The sequence below is a fragment of the Pristiophorus japonicus genome, chromosome 14, assembly GCF_044704955.1.
Source record: "Pristiophorus japonicus isolate sPriJap1 chromosome 14, sPriJap1.hap1, whole genome shotgun sequence".
NCBI lineage: Eukaryota > Metazoa > Chordata > Chondrichthyes > Pristiophoridae > Pristiophorus > Pristiophorus japonicus.
The window spans coordinates 6,849,057-6,874,682 of record NC_091990.1 but is presented as its reverse complement, the minus strand read 5'-3'; the positions used below and the strand labels follow the sequence as shown (position 1 = coordinate 6,874,682).

The window sequence follows — 25,626 nt, the reverse complement described above, 5'->3', positions numbered from 1 at the left end:
ATCATTCTATGATGCAAACTTTTCCAGAGTTACCCAATGATCTATTGATCATGTATGGCGACAATGTTTTATTTGCCAATAATAAATCTACACTCTAATCACCAGGTGTAGTTCGGACATGGATACCAATATTTCACAGGGAAAAGCCTGCTTAAGCAAATACAATTTCACTTTGTGTAATGTACTTCTTGTGGAATACTCTGAATTTCTCACCTCAAATTGTCCCAACATTAACACCATTATTCCATCCAGCTTCAAATGCTTTCCCAGACACAGTTCAGGTTTGGAAGGACAAAGTTACTGATTTTACTGGGTGTTTTTCAAAGTTCAAGTCGACGAAATATAAAAGTTTCACGAATCCCAAATTACATGAGATCCTAGTTCCATCACTCAGACATGCAATTACCACTGAGTGTGTGAAGCCTATGTGTTGAGGACTGGCATCTATCTAAGGCCAATCTAAAGGCCAGTTAGTCCATATTGTTTGTGTAAATATACCAAAGCTTTTCTTTTTGGAGTGCAGTCTCTGTTTCCTTCATTACACTTGGGTGTCTGTACTCTGGAGTTTAGAAGAATGAGAGGTGATCTCATTGAAACACACACGATTCTGAGGAGGATTGACAGGGTAGATGCAGGGAGGATGTTTCCCCCGGGCTGGAGAATCTAGAACCAGGGGTCACAGTCTCAGGATAAGGGGTCGGCCATTTAAAACCGAGATGAGGAGGAATTTCTTCACTCAGAGGGTGGTGAATCTTTGGAATTCTCTGCCCCAGAGGGCTGTGGATGCTCAGGCGTTAAGGCTGGTTTTGATAGATTTTTGCACTCGAGAGGAACCGAGGGATATGGGGATCGGGCGGGAGAGTGGAGTTGGGGTCGATGATCAGCCATGATCTAAGTGAATGGCGGAGCCGGCTCGAGGGGCCGAATGGCCGACTCCTGCTCCTAATTCTTATGTTCTCATACACTTTTTTTAAAAAGTACTTCATTGGCTCTGAAGCATTTGGGTTGTCCTGTGGTTGTGAAAGGCGCGATATAAATGCAAGTCTTCCTTTTATCAGGGAATTAACCCTTGCCTATGTTGCTTTAACAGGCGGTCGGACCTCCCGTGGCTGGGGCGTTTAAAGAGAGACCGATAAAACCAACAGCGTTTCGGAAGTTTTACGAGAGGGGGGACTTCCCTGTCGCCATGGAGCACGACACGAAAGGGAACCGAATCGCCTGGAAGGTTGGTGCGATATTAACGTCGATAACATTCAAGAAGCATCTCCCGCCACCAACAAATTTCGCTCATCAATTATTTTGATTGAGTATTTCCATAAGTGGCACTGTAAACACACCCAGGAGGCAGCCTTGTCCCCGTTCTAATGATTAAATTATGTGCTTCGTGAGATGACAGGGTCAGAAGTGCTTTTTTTAAAAGCCTTTTTACCCAGCCATCTATTTCTATTTTTACGAGGATTTGCAAGACTCAGCTATTCCAGCCAGCCTCTCGCTGATAACTGATAAAATGCCTCCGACTTAGTCCATTGTCATAACTCTATCCTGCACTGCTGGCTGTATCTTTGAATGCGACCCTTAATTAGCTAAGTAGCTAGGTCATAAATGTGTACCGTCTGTAATCAAGCGTAGAATGTAAATTAAGCTCGGACCGATTTTACAACTTTCACTTCCGATGCAGGATTGCTAATGTAATCATTGTCAGTCACGTTCCTCTCTGCTTGACCTCCAGCCTCAAATCATTGCGTCTCCTCCGTTTTCCCTTGTGAAAGGTTAATTGGTTTGGAAATGAATCGATTAGTTCCAGTCTCTAATGCTGTTATTCAGCTTTTACAAAAAATAGTATAACAGAAATCCTTTTATTAATCCAATTCACTTTATTTTCTCTCAACAATTTGTATCTAAGTGCCATGTCAAGGGACCCCATTGAAGCATTTTTTAAACTGATTAGGAAATTAGAGATTTCATTACTGAGAAAGCTTTTAGAGAAACCGTCTGTTTCCATGTCTCGGAATGCTCACAAAGTCACAAAGCAATAAATCTAAAAGTGGACAGTATGGTTATTTTTTTACAAGCAGTAACAAATGGTAGCGGCTTTTTCATAAAATAGATGAAGATAATAAATACAAATTTGAATCAATGTATTCCAGAATATCAGCCTTTCTAATTTATTCAATTAATCTTGCATACAAAAATACAGTTAAATAATGCACATAAGGTAAGGTAGTCGCTACCACCACTGTTCAAAGCACATTATTTTTTCAATGACAAATGACACTTTGTAGTACTATTCTGTTTCTGTTGAGCACCCACAAGCTACTGTGGAATATCTGAATGTTCCCAATTCTCGGCATGTGTATCAGTCCTCAATGGGACCATCGCAGGAATATTGAGTGATCACAGTATGGTTGAATTTGTAATACAGATTGAGGGTGAGGAAGTAGTGTCTCAAACGAGCGTGCTATGCTTAAACAAAGGGGACTACAGTGGGATGAGGGCAGAGTTGGCTAAAGTAGACTGGGAACACAGACTAAACGGTGGCACAATTGAGGAACAGTGGAGGACTTTTAAGGAGCTCTTTCATAGTGCTCAACAAAAATATATTCCAGTGAAAAAGAAGGGCGGTAAGAGAAGGGATAACCAAGGAAATAAAGGAGAGTATCAAATTAAAAACCAATGCGTATAAGGTGGCCAAGGTTAGTGGGAAACTAGAAGATTGGGAAAATTTTAAACGACAGCAAAGAATGACTAAGAAAGCGATAAAGAAAGGAAAGATAGATTACGAAAGTAAAATTGCGCAAAACATAAAAACAGATAGTAAAAGCTTTTACCGATATATAAACCGGTAGAGAGTGACTAAAGTAAATGTTGGTCCCTTAGAAGATGAGAAGGGGGATTGAATAATGGGAAATGTGGAAATGGCTGAGACCGTAAACAATTATTTTGCTTCGGTCTTCACAGTGGAAGAAACAAAAACCATGCCAAAAATTGATGGTCACAGGAATGTGGGAAGGGAGGACCTTGAGATGATCACTATCACTAGGGGGGTAGTGCTGGACAGACTAATGGGACTCAAGATAGACAAGTCCCCTGGTCTTGATGAAATGCATTCCAGGGTATTAAAAGAGATGGCAGAAGTTATAGCAGATGCATTCGTTATAATCTACCAAAATTCTCTGGACTCTGGGGAGGTACCAGCGGATTGGAAAGCAGCTAATGTAACACTTCTGTTTAAAAAAGGGGGCAGACAAAAGGCAGGTAACTATAGGCCAGTTAGTTTAACATCTGTAGCGGGGAAAATGCTTGAAGCTATCATTAAGGAAGAAATAGCGGGACATCTAGATAGGAATAGTGCAATCAAGCAGACGCAGCATGGATTCATGAAAGGGAAATCATGTTTAACTAATTTACTGGAATTCTTTGAGGATATAACGAGCATGGTGGATAGAGGTGTACCGATGGATGTGGTGTATTTAGATTTTCAAAAGGCATTCGATAAGGTGCCACACAAAAGGTTACTGCAGAAGATAAAGGTATGCGGAGTCAGAGGAAATGTATTAGCATGGATCGAGAATTGGCTGGCGAACAGAAAGCAGAGAGTCGGGATAAATGGGTCCTTTTCGGGTTGGAAATCGGTGGTTAGTGGTGTGCCACAGGGATCGGTGCTGGGACCACAACTGTTTACAATATACATAGATGATCTGGAAGAGGGGACGGAGTGTAGTGTAACAAAATTTTCAGATGACACAAAGATTAATGGGAAAGCGGGTTGTGTAGAGGACACAGAGAGGCTGCAAGGAGATTTGGATAGGTTAAGCGAATGGGCTAAGGTTTGGCAGATGGAATACAATGTCGGAAAGTGTGAGGTCATCCACCTTGGGAAAAAAAAACAGTAAAAGGGAATATTATTTGAATGGGGAGAAATTACAACATGCTGCGGTGCAGAGGGACCTGGGGGTCCTTGTGCATGAATCCCAAAAGGTTAGTTTGCAGGTGCAGCAGGTAATCAGGAAGGCGAATGGAATGTTGGCCTTCATTGCGAAAGGGATGGAGTACAAAAGCAGGGAGGTCCTGCTGCAACTGTACAGGGTATTGGTGAGGCCGCACCTGGAGTACTGCGTGCAGTTTTGGTCACCTTACTTAAGGAAGGATATACTAGCTTTGGAGGGGGTACAGAGACGATTCACTAGGCTGATTCCGGAGATGAAGGGGTTACCTTATGATGATAGATTGAGTAGACTGGGTCTTTACTCGTTGGAGTTCAGAAGGATGAGGGGTGATCTTATAGAAACATTTAAAATAATGAAAGGGATAGACAAGATAGAGGCAGAGAGGTTGTTTCCACTGGTCGGGGAGACTAGAACTAGGGGGCACAGCCTCAAAATACGGGGGAGCCAATTTAAAACCTAGTTGAGAAGGAATTTCTTCTCCCAGAGGGTTGTGAATCTGTGGAATTCTCTGCCCAAGGAAGCAATTGAGGCTAGCTCATTGAATGTATTCAAGTCACAGATAGATAGATTTTTAACCAATAAGGTAATTAAAGGTTATGGGGAGCGGGCGGGTAAGTGGAGCTGAGTCCACGGCCAGATCAGCCATGATCTTATTGAATGGCGGAGCAGGCTCGAGGGGCTAGATGGCCTACTCCTGTTCCTAATTCTTATGTTCCCAGAACCATAGATTCCAAACTCAAAACCACATTCCTTGCCACACGACAGGGCTGCAGGGGTTCCTCAGGGCAGTGTCCTAGGTCCAACCATCTTCAGTTGTTTCATCAATGACCTTCCCTCCATCATAAGGTCAGAAGTGGGGATGTTCGCTGAAGACTGCACACTGTTCACTTCCATTTGCAACTAGTTAGAAAATGAAGCAGTGCGTGCCCGAATGTAGCAAGACCTGGACAACATTCAGACTTGGGCTGATAAGTGGCAAGTAACATTCGCGCCACACAGTGCCAGGCAATGACCATCTCCAACAAGCGAGAGTCTAACCACCGCCCCTTGACATTCAACAGCATTACCATCGCCGAATCCCCCACCATCAACATCCTGGGGGTCACCATTGACCAGAAACTTAACTGGACCAACCACATAAATACTGTGGCAACAAGAGCAGATCAGAGGCTGGGTATTCTACGGTGAGTGTCTCACCTCCTGACTCCCCAAAGCCGAAACCATCTACAAGGTACAAGTCAGGAGTGTGATGGAATACTCTCCACTTGCCTGGATGAGTGCAGCTCCAACAACACTCAAGAAGCTCGACACCATCCAGGACAAAGCAGCCAGCTTGGTCGGCACCCCATCCACCACCTTCAACACTCACTCCCTCCACCACCGGCGCACCGTGGCTGCAGTGTGTACCATCTACAAGATGCACTGCAGCAACTCGCCAAGGCTTCTTCGGCAGCACCTCCCAAACCCGCCTAAAAGGACATGGGCAGCAGGCGCATGGGAACACCACCACCTTCACGTTCCCCTCCAAGTCACACACCATCCTGACTTGGAAATATATCGGCCGTTCCTTCATCGTCGCTGGGTCACAATCCTGGAACTCCCTCCCTAAGAGCACTGTGGGAGCACCTTCACCACACGGACTGCAGCGGTTCAAGGAGGCGGCTCACCACCACCTTCTCAAGGGGCAATTAGGGATGGGCAATAAATGCTGGCCTTGTCAGCGACACCCACATCCCAGGAACGAATAAAAAAACGGTTTGTATAATCTTAAATGCATGAAATGTACACAGTTAAGAATTTTCATTTAAACTAAAAAAAATTATTTTGGAAAAGTTTTCAGAACTCTTCCAACAACCAGCCTGGGAGTGCGGACTAATAACTCTGAGAAAGCAAACCCAGGCAGAGAGCAATAGTCAAACCTCTGACTCTGGAGAGCTTATTATCTGAAAATATAATGACATCTTGCCAACTAACCATTCTTCCTGAAAGATGTCAAGAAATTCCACAGCGGTGTTGGATGTAGCTGAGGGAGTTTCTCACCGGGGAACTCGCCAGGAACAGTGTGCAGCTGAATATAAACAGGTTGTGTGTGCGCCAAGTTGAATCAGGATGGTCGATGAGCAAATCCTAAACATTGAGGATGTGTATCGTATGTACGTCTGAAAGACACCAAATACCTGCAGGTTCTCAACTGGACATCTGCACTGAAGGATGCTACTTTCCCCAGAAGTCAAATCCGACATTGCAACCAACAATTGGCTACAATCCAGTCTTGAAGAAAGAAAGATTTGCATTTATGTAGCGCCTTTCACAACTTCAGGATGTCCCAAAGTGCTTGGACCCAAGTTTCCGAATTCCAAATTACATGGAGTAATATTTTGTGTAAATATTGAGAAATCTTCCTCCATTGTGTGACATCTTTCTGCTCACAGAATGACGTTCCCCACATCCCCTCCGTTCCCCATCCCCCCGTTCCCACGTTCCCCATCCCCCTGTTCCCCATCCTCCCGTTCCCACGTTCCCCATCCCCCCCGTTCCCACGTTCCCCATCCCACGTTCCTACGTTCTCCCGTTCCCATGTTCCCTCGTTCCCACATTCCCCATCCCCCGTTCCCATGTTCCCCATCCCCTCGTTCCCACATTCCCCATCCCCCTGTTCCCCATCCCCCTCGTTCCCACGTTCCCCATCCCCCCGTTCCCACGTTCCCCATCTCCTCATTCCCACGTTCCCCATCCCCCTGTTCCCACATTCCTCATCCCCTCGTTCCCACGTTCCCCATCCCCCTGTTCCCCATCCCCCTCGTTCCCACGTTCCCCAACCCCCCGTTCCCCATCCCCCCGTTCCCACGTTCCCCAACCCCCCGTTCCCCATCCCCCCGTTCCCACGTTCCCCACCCCCCCCGTTCCCACGTTCCCCATCCCCCCGTTCCCACATTCCCCATCCCCCCGTTCCCCATCCCCCCGTTCCCACGTTCCCCATCCCCACGTTCCCCATCCCCCCATTCCCACGTTCCCTATCACACTCTTGTACTACAACTGGTGACATAACTGGTACCAGATTCCCTGGGAAGAACATTCTTCCAGCCCAGTTCCGGGGAGGTGGTACATTCCCTGGAGGTGGTACAGTCCGGCTCCTTATCCTTCACTTTGGCCTAGATACTTATTCTGTATTCTGGTACCGTAATGCTTAATCAATAGCTGATTTAAGAATATCACAATTACTCTTACTTTCCAGAATCCATTAAGACATTACAGTGCAAAGCAGGGTATATTATTCTCAGTAGAATACACTGAGGCTTTTTGCTCTGGAAAATCATAGACTTCGAGGACATGTGATTGAGATCTTCAGAATAATGAAAAGATTACTTTTGATCCACATGGATAGACTATTTGAGTTCCATAGCTTAGGGAGCACCAGAAGACATGAGTAAGTTGCATAAGCTGAGGAACTAAGTTAGACAGCAGGAGGTGTTTTTTACGGAGTCGGTGACCTCTCGAACAAGTGGGCAGCATATACAACGAGTCCTGCAGCATTCAAAAGGTATCTGGTTGGGCAACGTGACTCCAAACGGAGGTTCAGTGGATATTGGGGGATGTGTCTGGTAGTCCCTGTTGTCTCCGGGAACCTGTTTGACCAGCTTCGGGAATCAGAGAGGAAATTCCAAGAGTTTTTTTTGGCCACTGATTCCTTCCTCTCTTTGCCTCTCCCAGGAGAGGGTATAGCTGGTGTCTGTGTCTGTGTCTGTGTCTGTGTGCGTGTGCGTGTGCGTCCACGGAATTTAGAAGAATGAGAGGTGATCTCATTGAAACATCTAAGATTCTGAGCGGGATTGACAGGGTAGATGCTGAGTTTGTTTCGGGGGCACAGTCTCAGGATAAGGGGTCAGCCTTTTAAGACTGAGATGAGGAGGAATTTCTTCACTCAGTGGATTGTGAATCTTTGGAATTCTCTGCCCCATAGGGCTATGGAGGCTCAGTCTCTGAGTATATTCAAGGCTGAGATCGATGGATTTTTGGACTCTAGGGGAAACATGGGATATGGGGATTGGGCGGGAAAGTGGAGTTGAGGTCAAAGATCAGCCGTGATCTAATTCAATGGTGGAGCCGGCTCGAGGGGCTGTTTGCCCTACTTCTGCTCCTAATTCTTATGTTCTTATGTTCAGTTACACCCCAACAGCTGATCTGCCTTATTAATAACTGCCGCACACTGAGCAGATTTGTGGGAGGATGAGCAGATAACCAACCCCCAAATCCTCCTCTTTCTCGGCCTCGGTGAGGAAGCCCTTTCACGATAAGCTTTGCTCACTGTTACCCATTCCCAACCTGTATGCATCACTCTAATGCATCACCTTAAACTCTATCGGCCTATGTTGGCCCAGCTTTATAACTGGTTCAAGTGTCGCAGGAGATATTCAGTCTTCTTTCTACTCATTGTTTGGGCACAGAGTTTTGTGTCGTCAGTAAATTTAATGTTATAATCACAACAACAACTTATATTTATATAGCGCCTTTAACATAGTAAAACGTCCCAAAGCACTTCACAGGAGTATTATACAATAAAAATTTAACACTGAGCCGCATAAGTAGAAGTTAGGGCAGGTGACCAAAAGCTTGATCAAAGAGGTAGGTTTTAAGGAGCATCTTGAAGGAGGAAAGAGAGACAGTTTTGTTAAGGCAGGGAGTTCCAGAGCTTGGGGCCCAGGCAGCTGAAGGCACGGCCACCAATGGTGGAGCGATTATAATCAGGGATGCTCAGGAGGGCAGAATTAGAGGAGTGCAGACATCTTGGGGGTGGGGGGGGGGGGGGGTGGGTTGTGGGGTTGGAGGAGATTACAGAGATAAGGAGGGGTGAGGGCCATGGAGGGATTTGAAAATAAGGATGAGAATTTTGAAATCGAGGTGTTGCTTAATTGGGAGCCAATATAGGTAAGCGAGCACAGAGGATGATGGGTGAGCAGGACTTGGTGCGAGTTAGGACAAGGGTTGTCGAGTTTTGGATGACCTCTAGTTTATGTAGGGTAGAATGTGGGAGGCCAGCCAGGAGTGCATTGGAAGTCTGGAGGTAACAAAGGGATGGATGAGGGTTTCAGCTGAGGCAAGACGATATTACGGAGGGTAGGGTTTAATAATCACGAAGCTCCGAGGTCAGTTGAATGTTTGAACTGTGTTATGTATTTAACCCTTGGTAACCTGTATCACACCACCACCAGAGGGCCCACCTGATGGAGTCCCAAGGGATCCTAGCATTCCTTGGGAGCACTGTATATAAGCAGACCACCCACACCGTATCTGCACTCTGGAGTCTTATTAAAGGAGCTAAGGTCACACTTACTCATTGCTCACAGTACTGTTTCATCCTTTATTATGAGCGTATCAATTGGCGACGAGATAACGAACAACCGTGCGAAAATGCAAAAAACAGTTGGTATCCTGGAGAAGTTCTCAGAAGAGGGCGATTGGGAGACCTTCGTGGAGAGACTCGACCAATACTTCATGGCCAACGAGCTGGAGGGGGATGAGAACACTGCCAAACGAAGGGCGATCCTCCTTACCGTCTGTGGGGCAACAACCTATGGCCTCATGAAGAATCTTCTAGCTCCGATAAAAACAACAACTAAACCCTACGAAGAATTGTGTACGCTGGTCTGGGAGCACCTAAATCCTAAAGAAAGTGTTTTGATGGCGAGGTATCTACACGTGTCAACGGTCGGAGGGCCAGGAATTGGCAAGCTATGTTGCCGAATTAAGGCACCTTGCAGGACATTGCGAATTTGAGGGATTCCTAGAACAAATGCTGAGAGACTTTTTTGTGCTTGGCATTGGCCATGAGGTAATCCTTCGCAAACTATTGACTGTTGAAACTCCGAACCTGAGCAAAGCCATAACAATAATTCAGACATTTATGTCCACCAGCGACAACACTAAATTTTGCAGCATAAAGAGGTTTCGGCCAGTACTGTGCATAAAGTAACGTTGTTTTCGAGCAGGAATATACATGGCAGAACGTACACGCCGGCTGCTGCACGACCTCCGATGACCCAGAGTCTGCCATCAATTGTTAATGCGAGGCAGTTAACACCTTGTTGGGGTTGTGGAGGTGATCATCGGACCCATCAATGCTGCTTCAATCTCTATGCGTGCAACGGCTACAGAACAATGGGACACCTCCAGCGAGTGTGCAGGCGAGCTGCAAACCCTGCAAACCACCACCTTCCAGAGGAAGATCGATCCACTGTGGATCAGGCTGAATTGGAGACTTGAACCGAGGAGGCAGAAGTGTACGGGGTACACACCTTCACCACGAAATGTCCACCAATAATGTTGAAAGTTGAACTGAACGGAATTCCAGTATCCATGGAACTGGACACGGGTGCGAGCCAGTCCATAATGAGTAAAAAGGCCTTCGACAGGCTGTGGTGCAACAAGGCACACAGGCCCGAGCTCAGCCCCATTCACACCAAGCTCAGAACTTACACCAAGGAACTGATCCCTGTAATTGGCAGTGCAAAAGTCAGAGTCTCCTATGATGGAGCAATGCACGAATTCCCACTGTGGATTGTGCCAGAGGATGGCCCCACACTGTTTGGCAGAAGCTGGCTGGGAAAAATCCGCTGGAACTGGGACGACATCCGAGCGCTTTCGTCCGTTGACGACGTCTCATGTGCCCAGGTTCTGAGCAGATTTCCATCGTTGTTTGAGCCAGGCATTGGAAGCTTCTTGGGGGGGCGAATGTGCAGATCCATTTGGTTCCCGGTACGCGACCCATCCGCCACAAGGCACGGGCGGTACCGTATATGATGCGTGAGAAAGTGGAAATTGAGCTGGACAGGCTGCAGCGAGCAGGTATTGTCACACCGGTGGAATTCAACAAGTGGGCCAGTCCGATTGTCCCAGTACTTAAAGGTGACGGCACAGTCGAATTTGTGGGGACTATAAAACAACGATTAACTGTTTTTCGCTACAGGGCCAGTACCCGCTACCCAAGGCAGACGACCTATTTGCGATCCTGGCTGAAGGGAAGACATTCACCAAGCTGGACCTGACCTTGGCCTACATGACGCAGGAGCTGGAGGAATCTTTGAAAAGCCTCACCTGCATCAACACGCACAAAGATCTGTTCATCTATAAGAGGTGCCCGTTCAGGATTCAGTCGGTCGCGGCAATCTTCCAACGGAACATGGAGAGTCTGCTAAAGTCGGTCCCTTGCACCGTGGTTTTCCAGGACGATATACTGGTTACAGGTCGGGATACCATTGAGCACTTGAAGAAACTGGAAGAGGTTCTTAGTCGGTTGGATCGTGTGGGACTCAGGTTGAAACGCTCGAAGTGTGTTTTCCTGGCGCCGGAGGTCGAGTTCTTAGGGAGAAGAATTGCAGCAGACGGCATCAGACCCACCGACACCAAGACAGAGGCCATCAAGAACGCGCCGAGACCACAGAACGTGATGGAGCTGTGGTCATTCCTGGGACTCCTCAACTATTTCGGCAATTTCCTACCCGGGTTAAGCACCTTGCTAGAACCCCTACATGTGCTACTGCGCAAGGGAGACGACTGGGTATGGGGGAAATCACAAGAGGCTGGCTTTGAGAAAGCCAGAACTCTGTTGTGTTCAAACAAACTGCTTGTCCTGTATAGCCCATGTAAACGATTAGTGCTAGCTTGTGATGCGTTGTCATACGGGGTCGGGTGTGTGTTACAACAGACTAACGAATCGTGGATTTTGCAACCAGTCGCCTATGTGTCCAGGAGTCTGTCCAAGGCCGAAAGGGCCTACAGCATGATTGAAAAAGAGGCTCTGGCGTGCGTTTACTGGGTGAAAAGAATGCACCAGTATTTGTTTGGCCTCAAGTTTGAGCTTGAAACTGACCACAAGCCGCTCATATCGCTATTCTCAGAGAGCAAAGGGATTAACACCAAAGCCTCTGCCCGCATCCAAAGATGTGCGCTCACGCTGTCGGCATACAACTATGTAATCCGCCAGAGACCGGGCACAGAGAACTGCGCGGATGCTCTTAGTCGGCTACCATTGCCCACCACCGGGGTGGAAATGGCACAGCCTGCAGACTTGCTCATGGTAATGGATGCATTCGAAAACGAAAAGTCACCCATTACGGCCCGCCAGATTAGGACCTGGACCAGCCAGGATCCTTTACTGTCATTGGTAAAAAACCGTGTCCTCCATGGGAGCTGGTCCAGCATCCCAGCGGAGATGCAGGAGGTGATTAAGCCGTTCCACAGGCACAAAGATGAAATGTCCTTGCAGGCGGACTATCTGTTGTGGAATCATTGCATGGTCTTGCCCAAGAAGGGCAGAGAAACGTTCATTTGTGACCTACACAGCACCCACCCAGGCATTGAAATGATGAAAGCCATAGCCAGATCCCATGTGTGGTGGCCCGGCATCGACTCAGATTTAGAGTCATGCGTGCGCCAGTGCAACACTTGCTCTCAGCTGAGCAATGCACCCAGAGAGGCACCGCTAAGTTTGTGGTCGTGGCCCTCCAAACCGTGGAATATGCGGGCCCATTTCTAGCAAAAGGTTCCTGGTGGTTGTGGATGCTTATTCAAAATGGTTGAAATGTGTAATAATGTCTGTAAGCACATCCACAGCCACCATCGAAAGCCTACGAGCCATGTTTGCTACACACGGCCTGCCTGATATCCTAGTCAGCGACAATGGGCCGTGTTTCACCAGTGCTGAATTCAAGGAATTCATTACCCGCAATGGGATCAAGCACGTCACATCTGCCCCGTTCAAGCCCGCATCCAACGGCCAGGCAGAATGGGCAGTTCAGACCATCAAGTAAAGCTTGAAACGCATGTCGGAAGGCTCCCTGCAGACCCGACTGTCCCGAGTCCTGCTCAGCTACCGCACCAGACCCCACTCGCTCACCGGGATTCCCCCAGTCGAGCTGCTCATGAAAAGGGCGCTAAAAACAAGGCTCTCTCTCGTCCACCCTGATCTCCATGATCACGTCGAGGGCAGACGGCATCAACAAAGTATGTACCATGACCGTGCAAACTTGTCACGCGATATTGAGGTCAATGATGCTGTGTTTGTACTCAATTATAGACATGATTCCAAATGGCTCACTGGCACGGTCATAGCCAAAGAAGGGAGTAGGGTGTTTCAGGTGAAATTGGCCAATGGACTAACGTGCAGAAAGCATTTGAACCAAATCAAATTGCGGTTCATCAACAGCTACGAACAACCCGAAGAAGACACCACCAACTTTGACCCTCCAACACACACACAAGTGGCTTCCGACATCATGGTTGACCACGAAGCCGAACTCACCATCCTCAGCAGCCCGGCAAAGCCGGCTGCCCAGCAGCCCAGTGAAGAACCAACCAACCCACTCACACCCGCATTTGTACCGAGACGATCGACAAGGGAGCGAAAAGCCCCAGATCGTCTCGCCCTGTAAATAATTGTATTATTAACTTTACGAGGGAGTGATGTTATGTATTTAACCCTTGGTAACCTGTATCATACCACCACCAGAGGGCCTACCTGTTGGAGTCCCAAGAGATCCCAGCATCCCTTGGGAGCACTGTATATAAGCAGGTCACCCACGAGGCACCTGCACTCTGGCTTCTCAGTAAAGGAGCTAAGGTCACACTTGCTCATTGCTCACAGTACTCCGTTTCATCCTTTATTATGAGCTTATCAAACTTCAGATGCCATTGTGTACTTCTTTGGTTCTCCTCTCTCATTTATGGAGTTGTGACAAAGCCTCGCTGTCTCCTCCTTCAATCACCCCCTTCCACACCGCTTGCCATTGTAAGTCACGATGGTTCCAGAGCAGATCTGTGTGGAACTCGCTGATTATTGTTTCCCAGGTAGACTATGTTCCATGTAGGAGATCTATTGGATGCCACTCATCCTTTAACTTGGACCTTTTCAAAGAATTCCAGGAGGTTTGTACACCGTGACCTGCATGTGAAACCGTGCTGCCAGACCTGTATTCTTTAAATGTTCATTTAAAGCATCCACTATCATGTCTTCAAGCAGTTTTGCACCAGGTGTTTGGATAACTGGCCTGTAATTACCAGGGTCACCCTAAATGCAGAGAGATTTAGATAGGTTAAGCGAATGGGCTAAGGTTTGGCAGATGGAATACAATGTCGAAAAGTGTGAGGTCATCCACCTTGGGAAAAAAAACAGTAAAAGGGAATATTATTTGAATGGGGAGAAATTACAACATGCTCCGGTGCAGAGGGACCTGGGGGTCCTTGTGCATGAATCCCAAAAAGTTAGTTTGCAGGTGCAGCAGGTAATCAGGAAGGTGAATGGAATGTTGGCCTTCATTGCGAGAGGGATGGAGTACAAAAGCAGGGAGGTCCTGCTGCAACTGTATAGGGTATTGGTGAGGCCGCACCTGGAGTACTGCGTGCAGTTTTGGTCACCTTACTTAAGGAAGGATATACTAGCTTTGGAGGGGGTACAGAGACGATTCACTAGGCTGATTCCGGAGACGAGGGGGTTACCTTATGATGATAGATTGAGTAAACTGGGTCTTTACTCGTTGGAGTTCAGAACGATGAGGGGTGATCTTATAGAAACATTTAAAATCATGAAAGGGATAGACAAGATAGAGGCAGAGAGGTTGTTTCCACTGGTCGGGCAGACTAGAACTAGGGAGTACAGCCTCAAAATACAGGGGAGTCAATTTAAAACCGAGTTGAGAAGGAATTTCTTCTCCCAGAGGGTTGTGAATCTGTGGAATTCTCTGCCCAAGGAAGCAGTTAAGGCTAGCTCATTGAATGTATTCAAATCACAGATAGATAGATTTTTAACCAATAAGGGAATACGGGTTACGGGGAGCGGGCGGGTAAGTGGAGCTGAGTCCACGGCCAGATCAGCCATGATCTTGTTAATGGTAGAGCAGGCTCGAGGGGCTAGATGGCCTACTCCTGTTCCTAATTCTTATGTTCTTATGTTCTTGTTACCCTTTCTGAATTTTTCAAACTGGACTTGCTATCTCCTCGTCCTGTACAAAGAAAGCACCACTAGTTTCTTCCTTTCAATCCTCACTTGCCCTTGGTGCTTTGTGATGATTTAACCCGCCCAGTTTGTGAATAACTCATTCTTTTCTATAGCCCCATTCACTATGAATGGAATCTGTCTGCAGTCCCCCTTTCTGAAAAGTGATGTGAAAAATGTATTGAATATACCTGCCGTATCCTGTTCATCTGTAGTTTCATCTAATTTACCCACCCGTTATTTGATTTTCTTTCTACCATTAGCAAAGCTGTAAAACTCTTTTTTTGTGTCCCTTTTATCACTGTCTCCGATTTGTCTCTCTTACTCTCTTGGGGGGAGAAATTCAGCCGGTTAGCGCTCCTGGAAAGGGTGGGAACACGGGGCGCTAAAGATCTCGGAGCCGCGCCGCTCTTATTAGCGCCGCTCGGTGAATTCAGTGTGCCGGTACCGACGGGGCTGAGCAGTATCGCCGGGAGCACCGCGCCGGTGTGCCCCACCCCCGGTATCGACAGCGATGCACTATTAGGTTTGCACTGCACCTGTAGCGCCCTCTAGTGACACTGCCAGAGAAAGCTGGCAGTCCGAGCGGTCCCGGGGCGCTATGGGAAGGAATGATTGAAAAAGGCAAGTGAAATTGATATTTCTTTGAATTTTTTTTGTGATTCACCTTTATTTGCGGGGTGGGGGGTGGGAGGGAAGTAATTTATCGGGAATGTATTGTGTATTTTTTGTGCCAATATTTTTTTCCAGGGAGGCCTCTTTCGGGGCATCCGAGGCCATCTCTTTAGCTCGGGATATTCGGTTGCTCACCTGGTCTAGCGTCCTGAGAGAGGTGTGCAATGCCTCCCTTAGTGCTCCGTTCCACTCTCAGGGCGCATAAGAACATAAGAACATAAGAATTAGGAACAGGAGTAGGCCATCTAGCCCTTCGAACCTGCTCCGCCATTCAATAAGATCATGGCTGATCTAAATTCGCAGCAACCAAATGTTTTGGCAAACCCTTTTCCCGCACAAAATTTACCATCCTGTCGCCATTAGCGCCCTAAGAAGCCGAATTTCCAGCCCCTCGTCTTTCTAGTACGTGCCCCGAGATTCCTTGCGCCGTGATCTTGGTGGTGCCCACGATTGCAGGCTCAGCGGGGGGGGCATCTCTTTGACCTGATTCAGGTGAGCGCAAGACCACTTTGGTCAATGTCTCCAGCAGCCATCCAACCCATGCTTGCAGAAACACCATTGTCCACCCACCTGTGGGGCCTGTTGCCCAGGCCCCTCCCCCCAATTGCCTGGCCCGACCATTGGGGGTCGGGTTGGGGACCCTTGTGTATCCAAGTGGAGGCTTGTACACCCCCCGCTCATTTGGTCTAACTACCGCCAAAGGAAAGCTGGGTCCAAACGAATTGTAGGAGCGATACATCCCCGTCTCTGACCGTCACTTTCCTGTAAGGGATAGACAGATGATCCTCCCTTTATAAGGGAGCCAGGAAACGGCAAAAGACCTGACACAACTGATCTCCCATTAGTACCTCTGAGGAAATTGGGAGCTACTTTCTTTAGCTACCCGCAATATATCAACACTAAGATTGATTCCTGGGATGAGAGGGCTGTCTTATGATAAGAGATTGAGTACAATGAGCCTATACTCTCTGGAGTTTCGAAGAATGAGAGGTGATCTCATTGAAACATCCAAGATTCTGAGGGGCATTGACAGGGTAAACATAGAAACATAGAAAATAGGTGCAGGAGTAGGCCATTCGGCCCTTCGAGCCTGCACCGCCATTCAATGAGTTCATGGCTGAACATGCAACTTCAGTACCCCATTCCTGCTTTCTCGCCATACCCCTTGATCTCCCCACTAGTAAGGACTACATCTAACTCCTTTTTGAGTGTATTTAGTGAATTGGCCTCAACAACTTTCTGTGGTAGAGAATTCCACAGGTTCACCACTCTCTGGGTGAAGAAGTTTCTCCTCATCTCGGTCCTAAATGGCTTACCCCTTATCCTTAGACTGTGTAGAGAGGGTAGATGCTGAGAGCTTGTTTTCCCCCGGGCTAGAGAGTTTAGAACCGGGGTCACAGTCTCAGGATAAGACAGAGATGAGGAGAAATTTCTTCACTCAGAGGGTTGTGAATCTTTGGAATTTTCTGCCCCAGAGGGCTGTGGAGGCTCAGTCGTTGAGTATTTTCAAGGCCGAGAGCAATAGATTTTTGGAGTTTAGGGGAATCAAGGGATATGGGGATCGGGTGGGAAAGTGGAGTTGAGGTCGATGATCAGCCGTGATCCTATTAAATAGCGGAGCCGGCTCGAGGGGCTGAATGGCCGACTCCTGCTCCTAATTCTTATGTTCTTATATTGTTATATTGTAGACACTATTAACCCATTCTGGAGCGAGAAACTCATTGCAATCAATTGGAAATTGGATGGGTTGTATAACGATGCTCAGAATGCAATTTCCAATTGACAAGCATACCTTACTCGACTAAAGGCAGACCATCAGACCATTCAACTTTGGTGGGGGGGGGGGTTGTAAAACCAGCCCTAATGTTTGCCCCACCCCGGTTATACTTCAAGGAAAGTAAAGTGGAGCTGGGCGTATAACGTGTAGCTGATCTGATTTTGCCTGTTTCACACCCCGGCCGAACTCCAATGTTTCGGCGTGTGCGCCTGGCCTCTATTATTGCAGCAGGAGCTCCATAGTCCATCCTCCATTGTTCTCATTATCTGCCAGAATTTCTGAAGGGCCAACTTTGGGGTAGTTTGCCTTTCTTTGGTGAATAAAACTACAAATGATCTGTGTTGTTACTTGAATTGCTCTTGTCTTCATTCCCATGCCTGGAGTATTGTTGCCCCGTCTGCTGGAGACCTCAATTTGTAGACCCGCGATTACCCACCAATTCCCATTGCGGGGGGGGGGGGGGGTGTCCCTTCACTGTGACAGACTAAAGATTCCACTGTACTTATATCTTTCAGAAATTAGGATTTATTACAGTTTGTGTAGCAATAGAAGATTTCTCTATGTCCTCAATCCTAGTTTTCTTGGAGTCAATACTGACATATTGCAACAATCCTTGCCACTGGACCAAGACCTCGCTCTGTCAAGCCCCGTGTGGTGGCTGGTGTGCAACGGTCACCCCACGTTAAAAAAATCCACGCACAGGCATCTTCCACCCTTCAGGATGTAGTTCGGGATCTGGAATATTAAGTCCTTCATTGAAGCACCTGTGAACTCATCACTTTCTGGCGTGGAAGCAAGTCATCCTCGATACGAGGGACCACCTATGATGATGATTACAACAACAACAACTTGTATTTATATAGCGCCATTAATGTAGTGAAACGTCCCAAGGGGCTTCACGGGAGTATTATGCAATAAAAATTTGACACCGAGCCGCATAGGTAGAAATTAGCTCAGGCAACCAAAGGCTTGGTCAAAGAGGTAGGTTTTAAGGAGCATCTTGAAGGAGGAAAGAGAGGTAGAGAGGCGGAGAGGTTTAGGGAGGGAGTTCCAGAGCTTGGGACCCAGGCAGCTGAAGGGATGGTTGAACGATTATAATCAGGGATGCTCAAGAGGGAATAATTAGAGGAGCGCAGATATCTCGGGGGGTTGTGGGGCTGGAGGAGATTACAGAGATAGGGAGGGGCGAGGCCATGGAGGGATTTGAAAATAAGGATGAGAATCTTGATATCGAGGCGTTGTTTAACCGGAAGCCCATGTAGGTCAGCGAGCACAGGGGTGATGGGCGAGCGGGACATGGTGCGAGTTAGGACATGGGCAGCCGAATTTTGGATCACCTCTAGTTTACGTAGAGTAGAATGTGGGAGGCCAGCCAGGTGTGTGTTGGAATGGTCAAGTCTAGAGGTAACAAAGGCATGGATGAGGGCTTCAGCAGCGGACGAGCTGAGGCAAAGGCGGAGATGGGAGATGTAACGGAGGTGGAAATAGGCGGTCTTAGTTATGCTGCGGATATGTGGTCGGTAGCTCATTTCAGGGTCAAATATGACACCAAGGTTGTGAACAGTCTGGTTCAGCCTCAGACAGGAGTTGGGGAGAGGGATGGAGTCAGTGGCTGGGGAACGGAGTTTGTGGCGGGGACCGAAAACAATGGCTTCGGTCTTCCCAATATTCAATTGGAGAAAATTTCTGCTCATCCAGAACTGGATGTCGGACAAGCAGTCTGACAATTTAGAGACCGTGGAGGGGTCGAGAGAAGTGGTGGTGAGGTAGAGCTGGGTGTCATCAGCGTACATATGGAAACTGACGCTGTGTTTCCGGATGGTGTCGCCATGGGGCAACATATAGATGAGAAATAGGAGGGGCCAAGGATAGATCCTGGGGGGACACCAGAGGTAACGATGCGGGGGCGGGAAGAGAAGCCGCTGCAGTATTGGTTTTCAAACCTTGGGCAGCTCTATACTGTAAACTCATTATATCATAAACTGGTTTGGCTCAGCTTGTTGTTTTGACCATTTGGTCATGGAGAAATTCATCTCCTTTCTTAGAGCAATGATTGAGTGCCAGGAGCCCAAGAAGTGAAAATCAGCAGTAAGTAAAACTGTCTTGTTAGCAACTGTCACTTAAAGCTTGTTCCTCAGAGATATATTAAAAAAACTGATCTGTTTTTGTAATTTGGAAACCGAAGTGCAAATCAAATATTAAATTATTCGTGGATACTGCTGTGTATGACAAACTTTCAAATGTCCATAAAAATAATTTAAATATATAAAAGAGAGAATCCACATTTTTCAGATTATTGGAAAAGGAATCTTGTAATTTCAACAGCTTTCAAGCAACATCAGAATATTAGGATATTAAACAAAATCTATCTTGTTTTCCAATTTAAAGAAACTGTTTTGAGTGAAGTTTAGAGTTGACAGTAAAAGGAGGTTGGTTTGTAAATGGATAACCAGGCTCTAGACAAGTGTGTCTTAAAGTTGGGGGCATGCTTTCCGTGCTGGTTTTGCCGTTTGACTGGTGCTAATGTTTCTTTCCTTAACAAGAAATAACAAATGGTCTATGCCCCAAACCGTCGTAATTCACTACTTGGGCCTTTCATTGAATTTGCTGATATTAACCTTTTACTTACTAAAAACTTGAACATTAACAAAAAGAAACTTCTAACTAAACTAAAGTCTGCCCCCTGAAGCCCCGATTGAACACGCCCCGTGCAGTCTAAGGTGTGGACAAAGTGAGGGGGGGGGACACTTTTACATCGCAGCCAGAGATCAGTGTGGGAGCAGGTCATTTCACACTTGTGACAAGCTTTGGTATCTTTTATGTTGAAGGCACTATATAAATGCACGCTGTGGTCATCCTCCTCCTCATTCTCCTCGTCCTCCTCCTCATCTCCTCCACCTCATTATCATCTCATTCTCCTCCTCCACCCCATTCTCCTCCTCCTCATCCACCACCTCCTCTTCATTCTCCTTCTCTCCCTCATTCTCCTCATCCTCCTTATTCTCCTCCTCATTATCCTCCACATTCTCCTCCTCCACCTCATACTCATCCTCTCCCTCCACATTCTCCTCCACCTCTACCTCCGCCTCCTCCTCAATCTCCTCCTCACCCATTGGTTCCTTTCTTCAAGTGGCCGGCCAATGATGCCTTTAACCTCTTAACCCAAAGAAACGGTTGATCATAGAATCTTACAGCACAGAAGGAGGCCATTCGGCCCATCATGCCTGTGCCAGCTCTTTTAAAGAGCGATCAATTAGTCCTACTCCCAGTCAAGTTACCTCATTAACTGACCAATAATTACATCAAATGAGGAAGTCCTGTCCTTATTGTATTAAGACTGTGTGCAGTGCCATGTATCTATGGATTGATAAACGTGTGATATTTTATTGTGTTCCAATGAACTGGTATAGTTTGTGCTGCTCCATTGCTGTGCGATGGGGAATAGGGTGGAGTGAGCACTAAAACAAGGTGCTCTGTGTCGATGCAAAGTCACAGTTGGTCATCTGGAGGAAGGATTCCACTTACACTGGCCCATACATACCTCAAATAAACCTGAAAATCAGCTTTTAGATGTGGTGTTGCCCACAACCTTTCTGGATGTGTGCCCTGGACATTGGCTTCCAGCCAATAATCTCATATCTGCATCAGAGAATGGCACTGGGGGGTTTTACATGTTACAGTCATAGAAAGACTTGCATTTATATAGCGGCTTTCACGACCACTGGACGTCACAAAGCACTTTACAGTTGATGAAGTACTTTTGGAGTGTAGTCACTGTTGTAATGTGGGAAATGCGGCAACCAATTTGCGCACAGCAAGCTCCCACACACAGCAATGTGATAATGACCAGATAATCTGTTTTAGTGATGCTGATTGAGGGATAAATATTGGCCCCAGGGAGAACTCCCCTGCTCTTTTTCAAAATAGTGCCATGGGATCTTTTACGTCCACCTGAGAGGGCAGACAGGGCCTCGGTTTAATGTCACATCCAAAAGACGGCACCTCCGACAGTGCCATCATGGGCAGTCCCACGGAGTCGAAGAAGACTTGCTTCCACTCTAAAAGTGACTGAACAGTCCAATACAGGAATTACAGACCCTGTCACATGTGGGACAGACAGTGGTTGGAGGAAAGGGTGGGTGGGGAGTCTGGTTTGCCGCACGCTCCTTCCACTGCCTGCGCTTGGTTTCTGCATGCTCTCGGCGACGAGACTCGAGGTGCTCAGCGCCCTCCCGAATGCTCTTCCTCCCTTTGGCCAGGGACTCCCAGGTGTCAGTGGGGATGTTGCACTTTATCAGGGAGGCTTTGAGGGTGTCCTTGTAACGTTTCCTCTTCCCACCGAGGGCTCACTTGCCGTGTAGGAGTTCCGAGCAGAGTGCTTGCTTTGGGAGTCTCGAGTCGGACATGCGGACGATGTGGCCCCCGCCCAACGGAGCTGGCCAAGTGTGGTCAGTGCTTCGATGCTGGGGATGTTGGCCTGATTGAGGACATTAACGTTGGTGCGTCTATTCTCCCTCAGTACTGCACTGTGTGTGTGTCAGCCTAGATTTATGTGCTCCAGTCCCTGGAGTGGGACTTGAACCCACAACCTTCTGACTCAGAGGCGAGAGTGCTGCCCACTGAGCCAGGGCTGATAAATGCTGGTAAGGTACTGATCTCCCGCATTGCTTCTGCCGTCATTGCGAAGGAGTTCCTGAAAGACTCAGGCGTACATCTTGTGTGCACCTATCTTGACGATTGTCTCGTCTGATTGTGTTCCCCGCAGGCAGCTCCAGTGACGGTCTCTCAGGCAATGCAAACATTCACACAGCGCAATCTCCTTCTGAACCTTGAGAACTTTTCCTTGCAGCCTATTTAGCAAATATTTTACAATGGACCCAGATTCTAGATAATCCCAGACAAATCCTGGATGTAAAGCCACCTTATAATGTGAAGGTCGGGCGCATGATCATATTAAAAGCCTGTTACTGATAGCAATGTCCCATTTTCTATTGCCAGATTCAACAACAGGTTAAGCTGATGGTGCTTTTCAAAATAATAAGAATATTCCATTTACTAAAACAAATTGCAAGTTCACATTTGTGGAACTGTGATTTTGAGAAAAGATGTTAGTGGCTTGGCTGAAAGACAATGAAATTCCAAGCAACTAAATTGAAAACTAATGTTCATATATATTTATTTTGTCACGGAAAATAATTGCACCATTTTACACCTCGAGGCACTCCACAGTGAACATGATTGGTTGAGCTGGTTTCCGTACAGTCGGACCTTCCAGGCAAGAACATGTTTGTAAATGCAAATTAATATATGTTTTTTCTTGCCTAGAAACTTTTACTATGATCCTGATAATTGGATACATTTTCCATGAAATACCATAGATTGATCAGAATTCCAATATAACGTGAGTGAAAGAGAATGGTCTACAGGGATTTAATGCTGGTTCCTTTATGTATTGACGTGCAGTTTAGTTGGAAAAGTGTACGAATATTCTTTTCTCAAAATCACAATTACACAATGTGAACTTTCAATTTGTTTTGGCAAATGGAACATTTAAAAAAAAATTTTGTAAATTATTAGGGTCCTAGACCGAGTGGATAGGAAGGACCTATGTCCCTGAGCAGCGAGGTCAACAACCATGGGGCATAGATTTAAAGTAATTGGGGGGAGTTTTAGAGGAGCTATAGGGGTCATTTCTTTACCCAGAAGGTGGTGGGGGTCTGGAACTCGCTTCCTGAAAGCGTGGTCGAGGCAGAAACCCTCACTGCATTTATGGATGTGCACCTGAAGTGCCGTAACCTACAGGACTGTGGACCAAGAGCTGGAAAGTGGGATTAGGCTGGATAGCTCTTTGTCGGCCGCTGCGGACACGAAATGGCCTCCTTCCGCACTGTAAATTTCTATGATTCGATATCGACTATACAGCCAGGATTAAATAGTGACTTTGTGACAATGCTTACTAACAAATCTCTCCGAGATTTCTGCATGGTCTGGGACATTTTCCAGGCTTCCAGTACTTTTTCTTCAAGGTGACCATGTCCATTACTAAGCATATTAAAACCGATCTTTTGTTCAGTTCATGAGGTGTCTCGAGGTGAGGAACAGAGCTTAACCCCTTTTCCTACCCTGCCGACAGCAGATAAGGGGATTAAGCAGTAAAACCTTTATGTGTGCAAACATGATATCTTAAGGATGTGTTCATCAAATTTCATAAAAATGTCTAAATAATTAACCCTTTGAACACTGGAAATCCATGGCCTCTTTTTCAACTAGTTTACTTCTTTGCTAGAATAATCTTTCCTGTATCACTCCTGTAGAGATTGTGTTTGGCTTCCCATTATAGCTTCTGAATATTTGTCATCTACATATATTGGGGTCAATATTCCCCAGTGATTTGCGCCGTTTTTTTGGCGTACGCCGCTTTTTTTGGCCTAAATTTAAAAATCCAAGTTTCCTCAGTCTTTGTGCGCTAGCGTAACTCGGTTCGTTACGATTTTTTTAGGTTAGTTTTTTTTTTGCGTAACCTGATGTCTGCACCAGTTTTTCACAATTATGCAAGTTTGGCCAATTTAAATTTCTCCTGTGACCACTCCCGATAAACCTTCTGGGCACTTAAGGAAAACCAGCGCACATTAAAAAGGTCGGCGCAGAAAGACGCCATTGTTTTTAAGGCGAAGTTTTGGCGGGAGTTAAGAACACACAAATATGCATAATCAAGCTTAAATTTTAAAACTTAAAATGCAGGAAATGGAAGTTTAATGGAATTCATTCCGTTTTGATTTTTTTTAAACTGACAAGCCACCACCGAACGTCTCCAAACCGGGCTCGAGGGTCGGAGCGTCGGCCGGCAGAATTGGTTCCTCGCCCGGACACAGGGGCTCGGGGCTCTGCTTCAAAAGAAGCCCCGGGGGGGGGGGTGGCATGGGCAGAAGGCGAATGAAAGCCTTGCACTATGCATCAAATGAAGCCCGGGGAGGGTGGGTTTTCCTGATCATTACCTGGGTGTGGCCCATACTAGGGCTATGTTTCTATAGCAGGAAGGGGGTACTGAAGTTTCATGTTCAGCCATGAACTCATTGAATGGCGGTGCAGGCTAGAAGGGCCGAATGGCCTGCTCCTGCACCTATTTTCTATGTTTCTATGACCTTGGGAAGAGAGAACAAAGAACTCTGTCCTGCCTGCCATTTTGAGCTTCTTGCAAAGCTGCAATTTAATTATGGGGGCAATACTGACAATGCCATACCTTGTGCATGCCTTCTACTGGGGAGGAGACAATTGATTTGATGTCATCGCATGAGGAACCTCAGAGCACGTAGGATGATGGGCAGGAGGCCTTACCCACGTTGGGTATATTGAGACAGGCGTTCGTACCTGCACCTGAGTGATGCAGACTGTGTCAGAAGGTTGCGCTTCCGCAAAGAAGTTGTATCCGAGATCTGTGAGTTAGTAAAAGCAGACCTGAAACCTAGAAGCGTCAGGAGGACTGCTTTGTCAGTTGAAGTGAAGGTTACAGCTGCACTTTCATTCTATGCATCTGGATCGTTCCAGGCCACAACTGGGGATGTGTGCTCCATTTCTCAACATGCAACACATGTTTGCATTCGGCAGGTAACTGCTGCACTATATGCCTGGAAGAATGACTACATAAAGTTCCCCATGACTGCCCAGGCAAGCATGAAAGGGCTGTGGGCTTCTCCAGGATTTTATGGCTTTCCAAAGGTACAGGGCTGCATTGATTGTACCCACATTGCCTTGCGAGCACCTTTGGCGGATTCCGAGATGTACAGGAATAGAAAAGGCTTCCACTCCGTGAATGTGCAGCTCGTGTGTGACGACATGCATCGCATCATCTCAGTTGGTGCAAGATACCCTTGGAGCACCCATGATGCATTCATCCTACGCGAGAGCGCTATATCTGCCATGTTTCAGCAGCAGCCAGAAGGGCAGAGCTGGCTACTGGGAGACAAAGGGTACGGCCTCGCCACCTGGCTCATGGCACTCCTACGTGTAACCCGGACAGAAACTGACCGGGAATACAACATGTCACACATTGCGACGCGCAACATAATAGAGAGGACAATTGGCATCTTGAAACAGTGTTTACGATGCCTGGACCATTCCGGAGACTACTTGCAATACTAACCATAAGATTGTTGGTCAGTTCGCTGATGTGTGCTGCATAACTTAGCCATCATGAGGCAGCAGCAGCTGGTAGTAGAAGACCCACCTGAGGTGAGAGAGGC

The 25,626-nt window shown here is 47.0% G+C and overlaps 1 protein-coding gene across 3 annotated transcripts in view; it reads left to right on the top strand.

Annotated features, from left to right (window-relative positions):
• Nucleotides 1-25,626, top strand: part of pacrg (PARK2 co-regulated) — a 350,906-nt gene that overhangs the window by 79,651 nt on the left and 245,629 nt on the right. For 2 of the 3 annotated variants that reach the window (XM_070898403.1, XM_070898405.1), the window contains exon 2: nucleotides 1,091-1,225. The exons of the other annotated variant lie outside the window; for it this stretch is intronic. In XM_070898403.1, coding sequence (XP_070754504.1) covers nucleotides 1,091-1,225 — 135 coding nt within the window. The remainder of the gene's footprint in view (nucleotides 1-1,090; nucleotides 1,226-25,626) is intronic. 3 annotated transcript variants of the gene reach the window in all.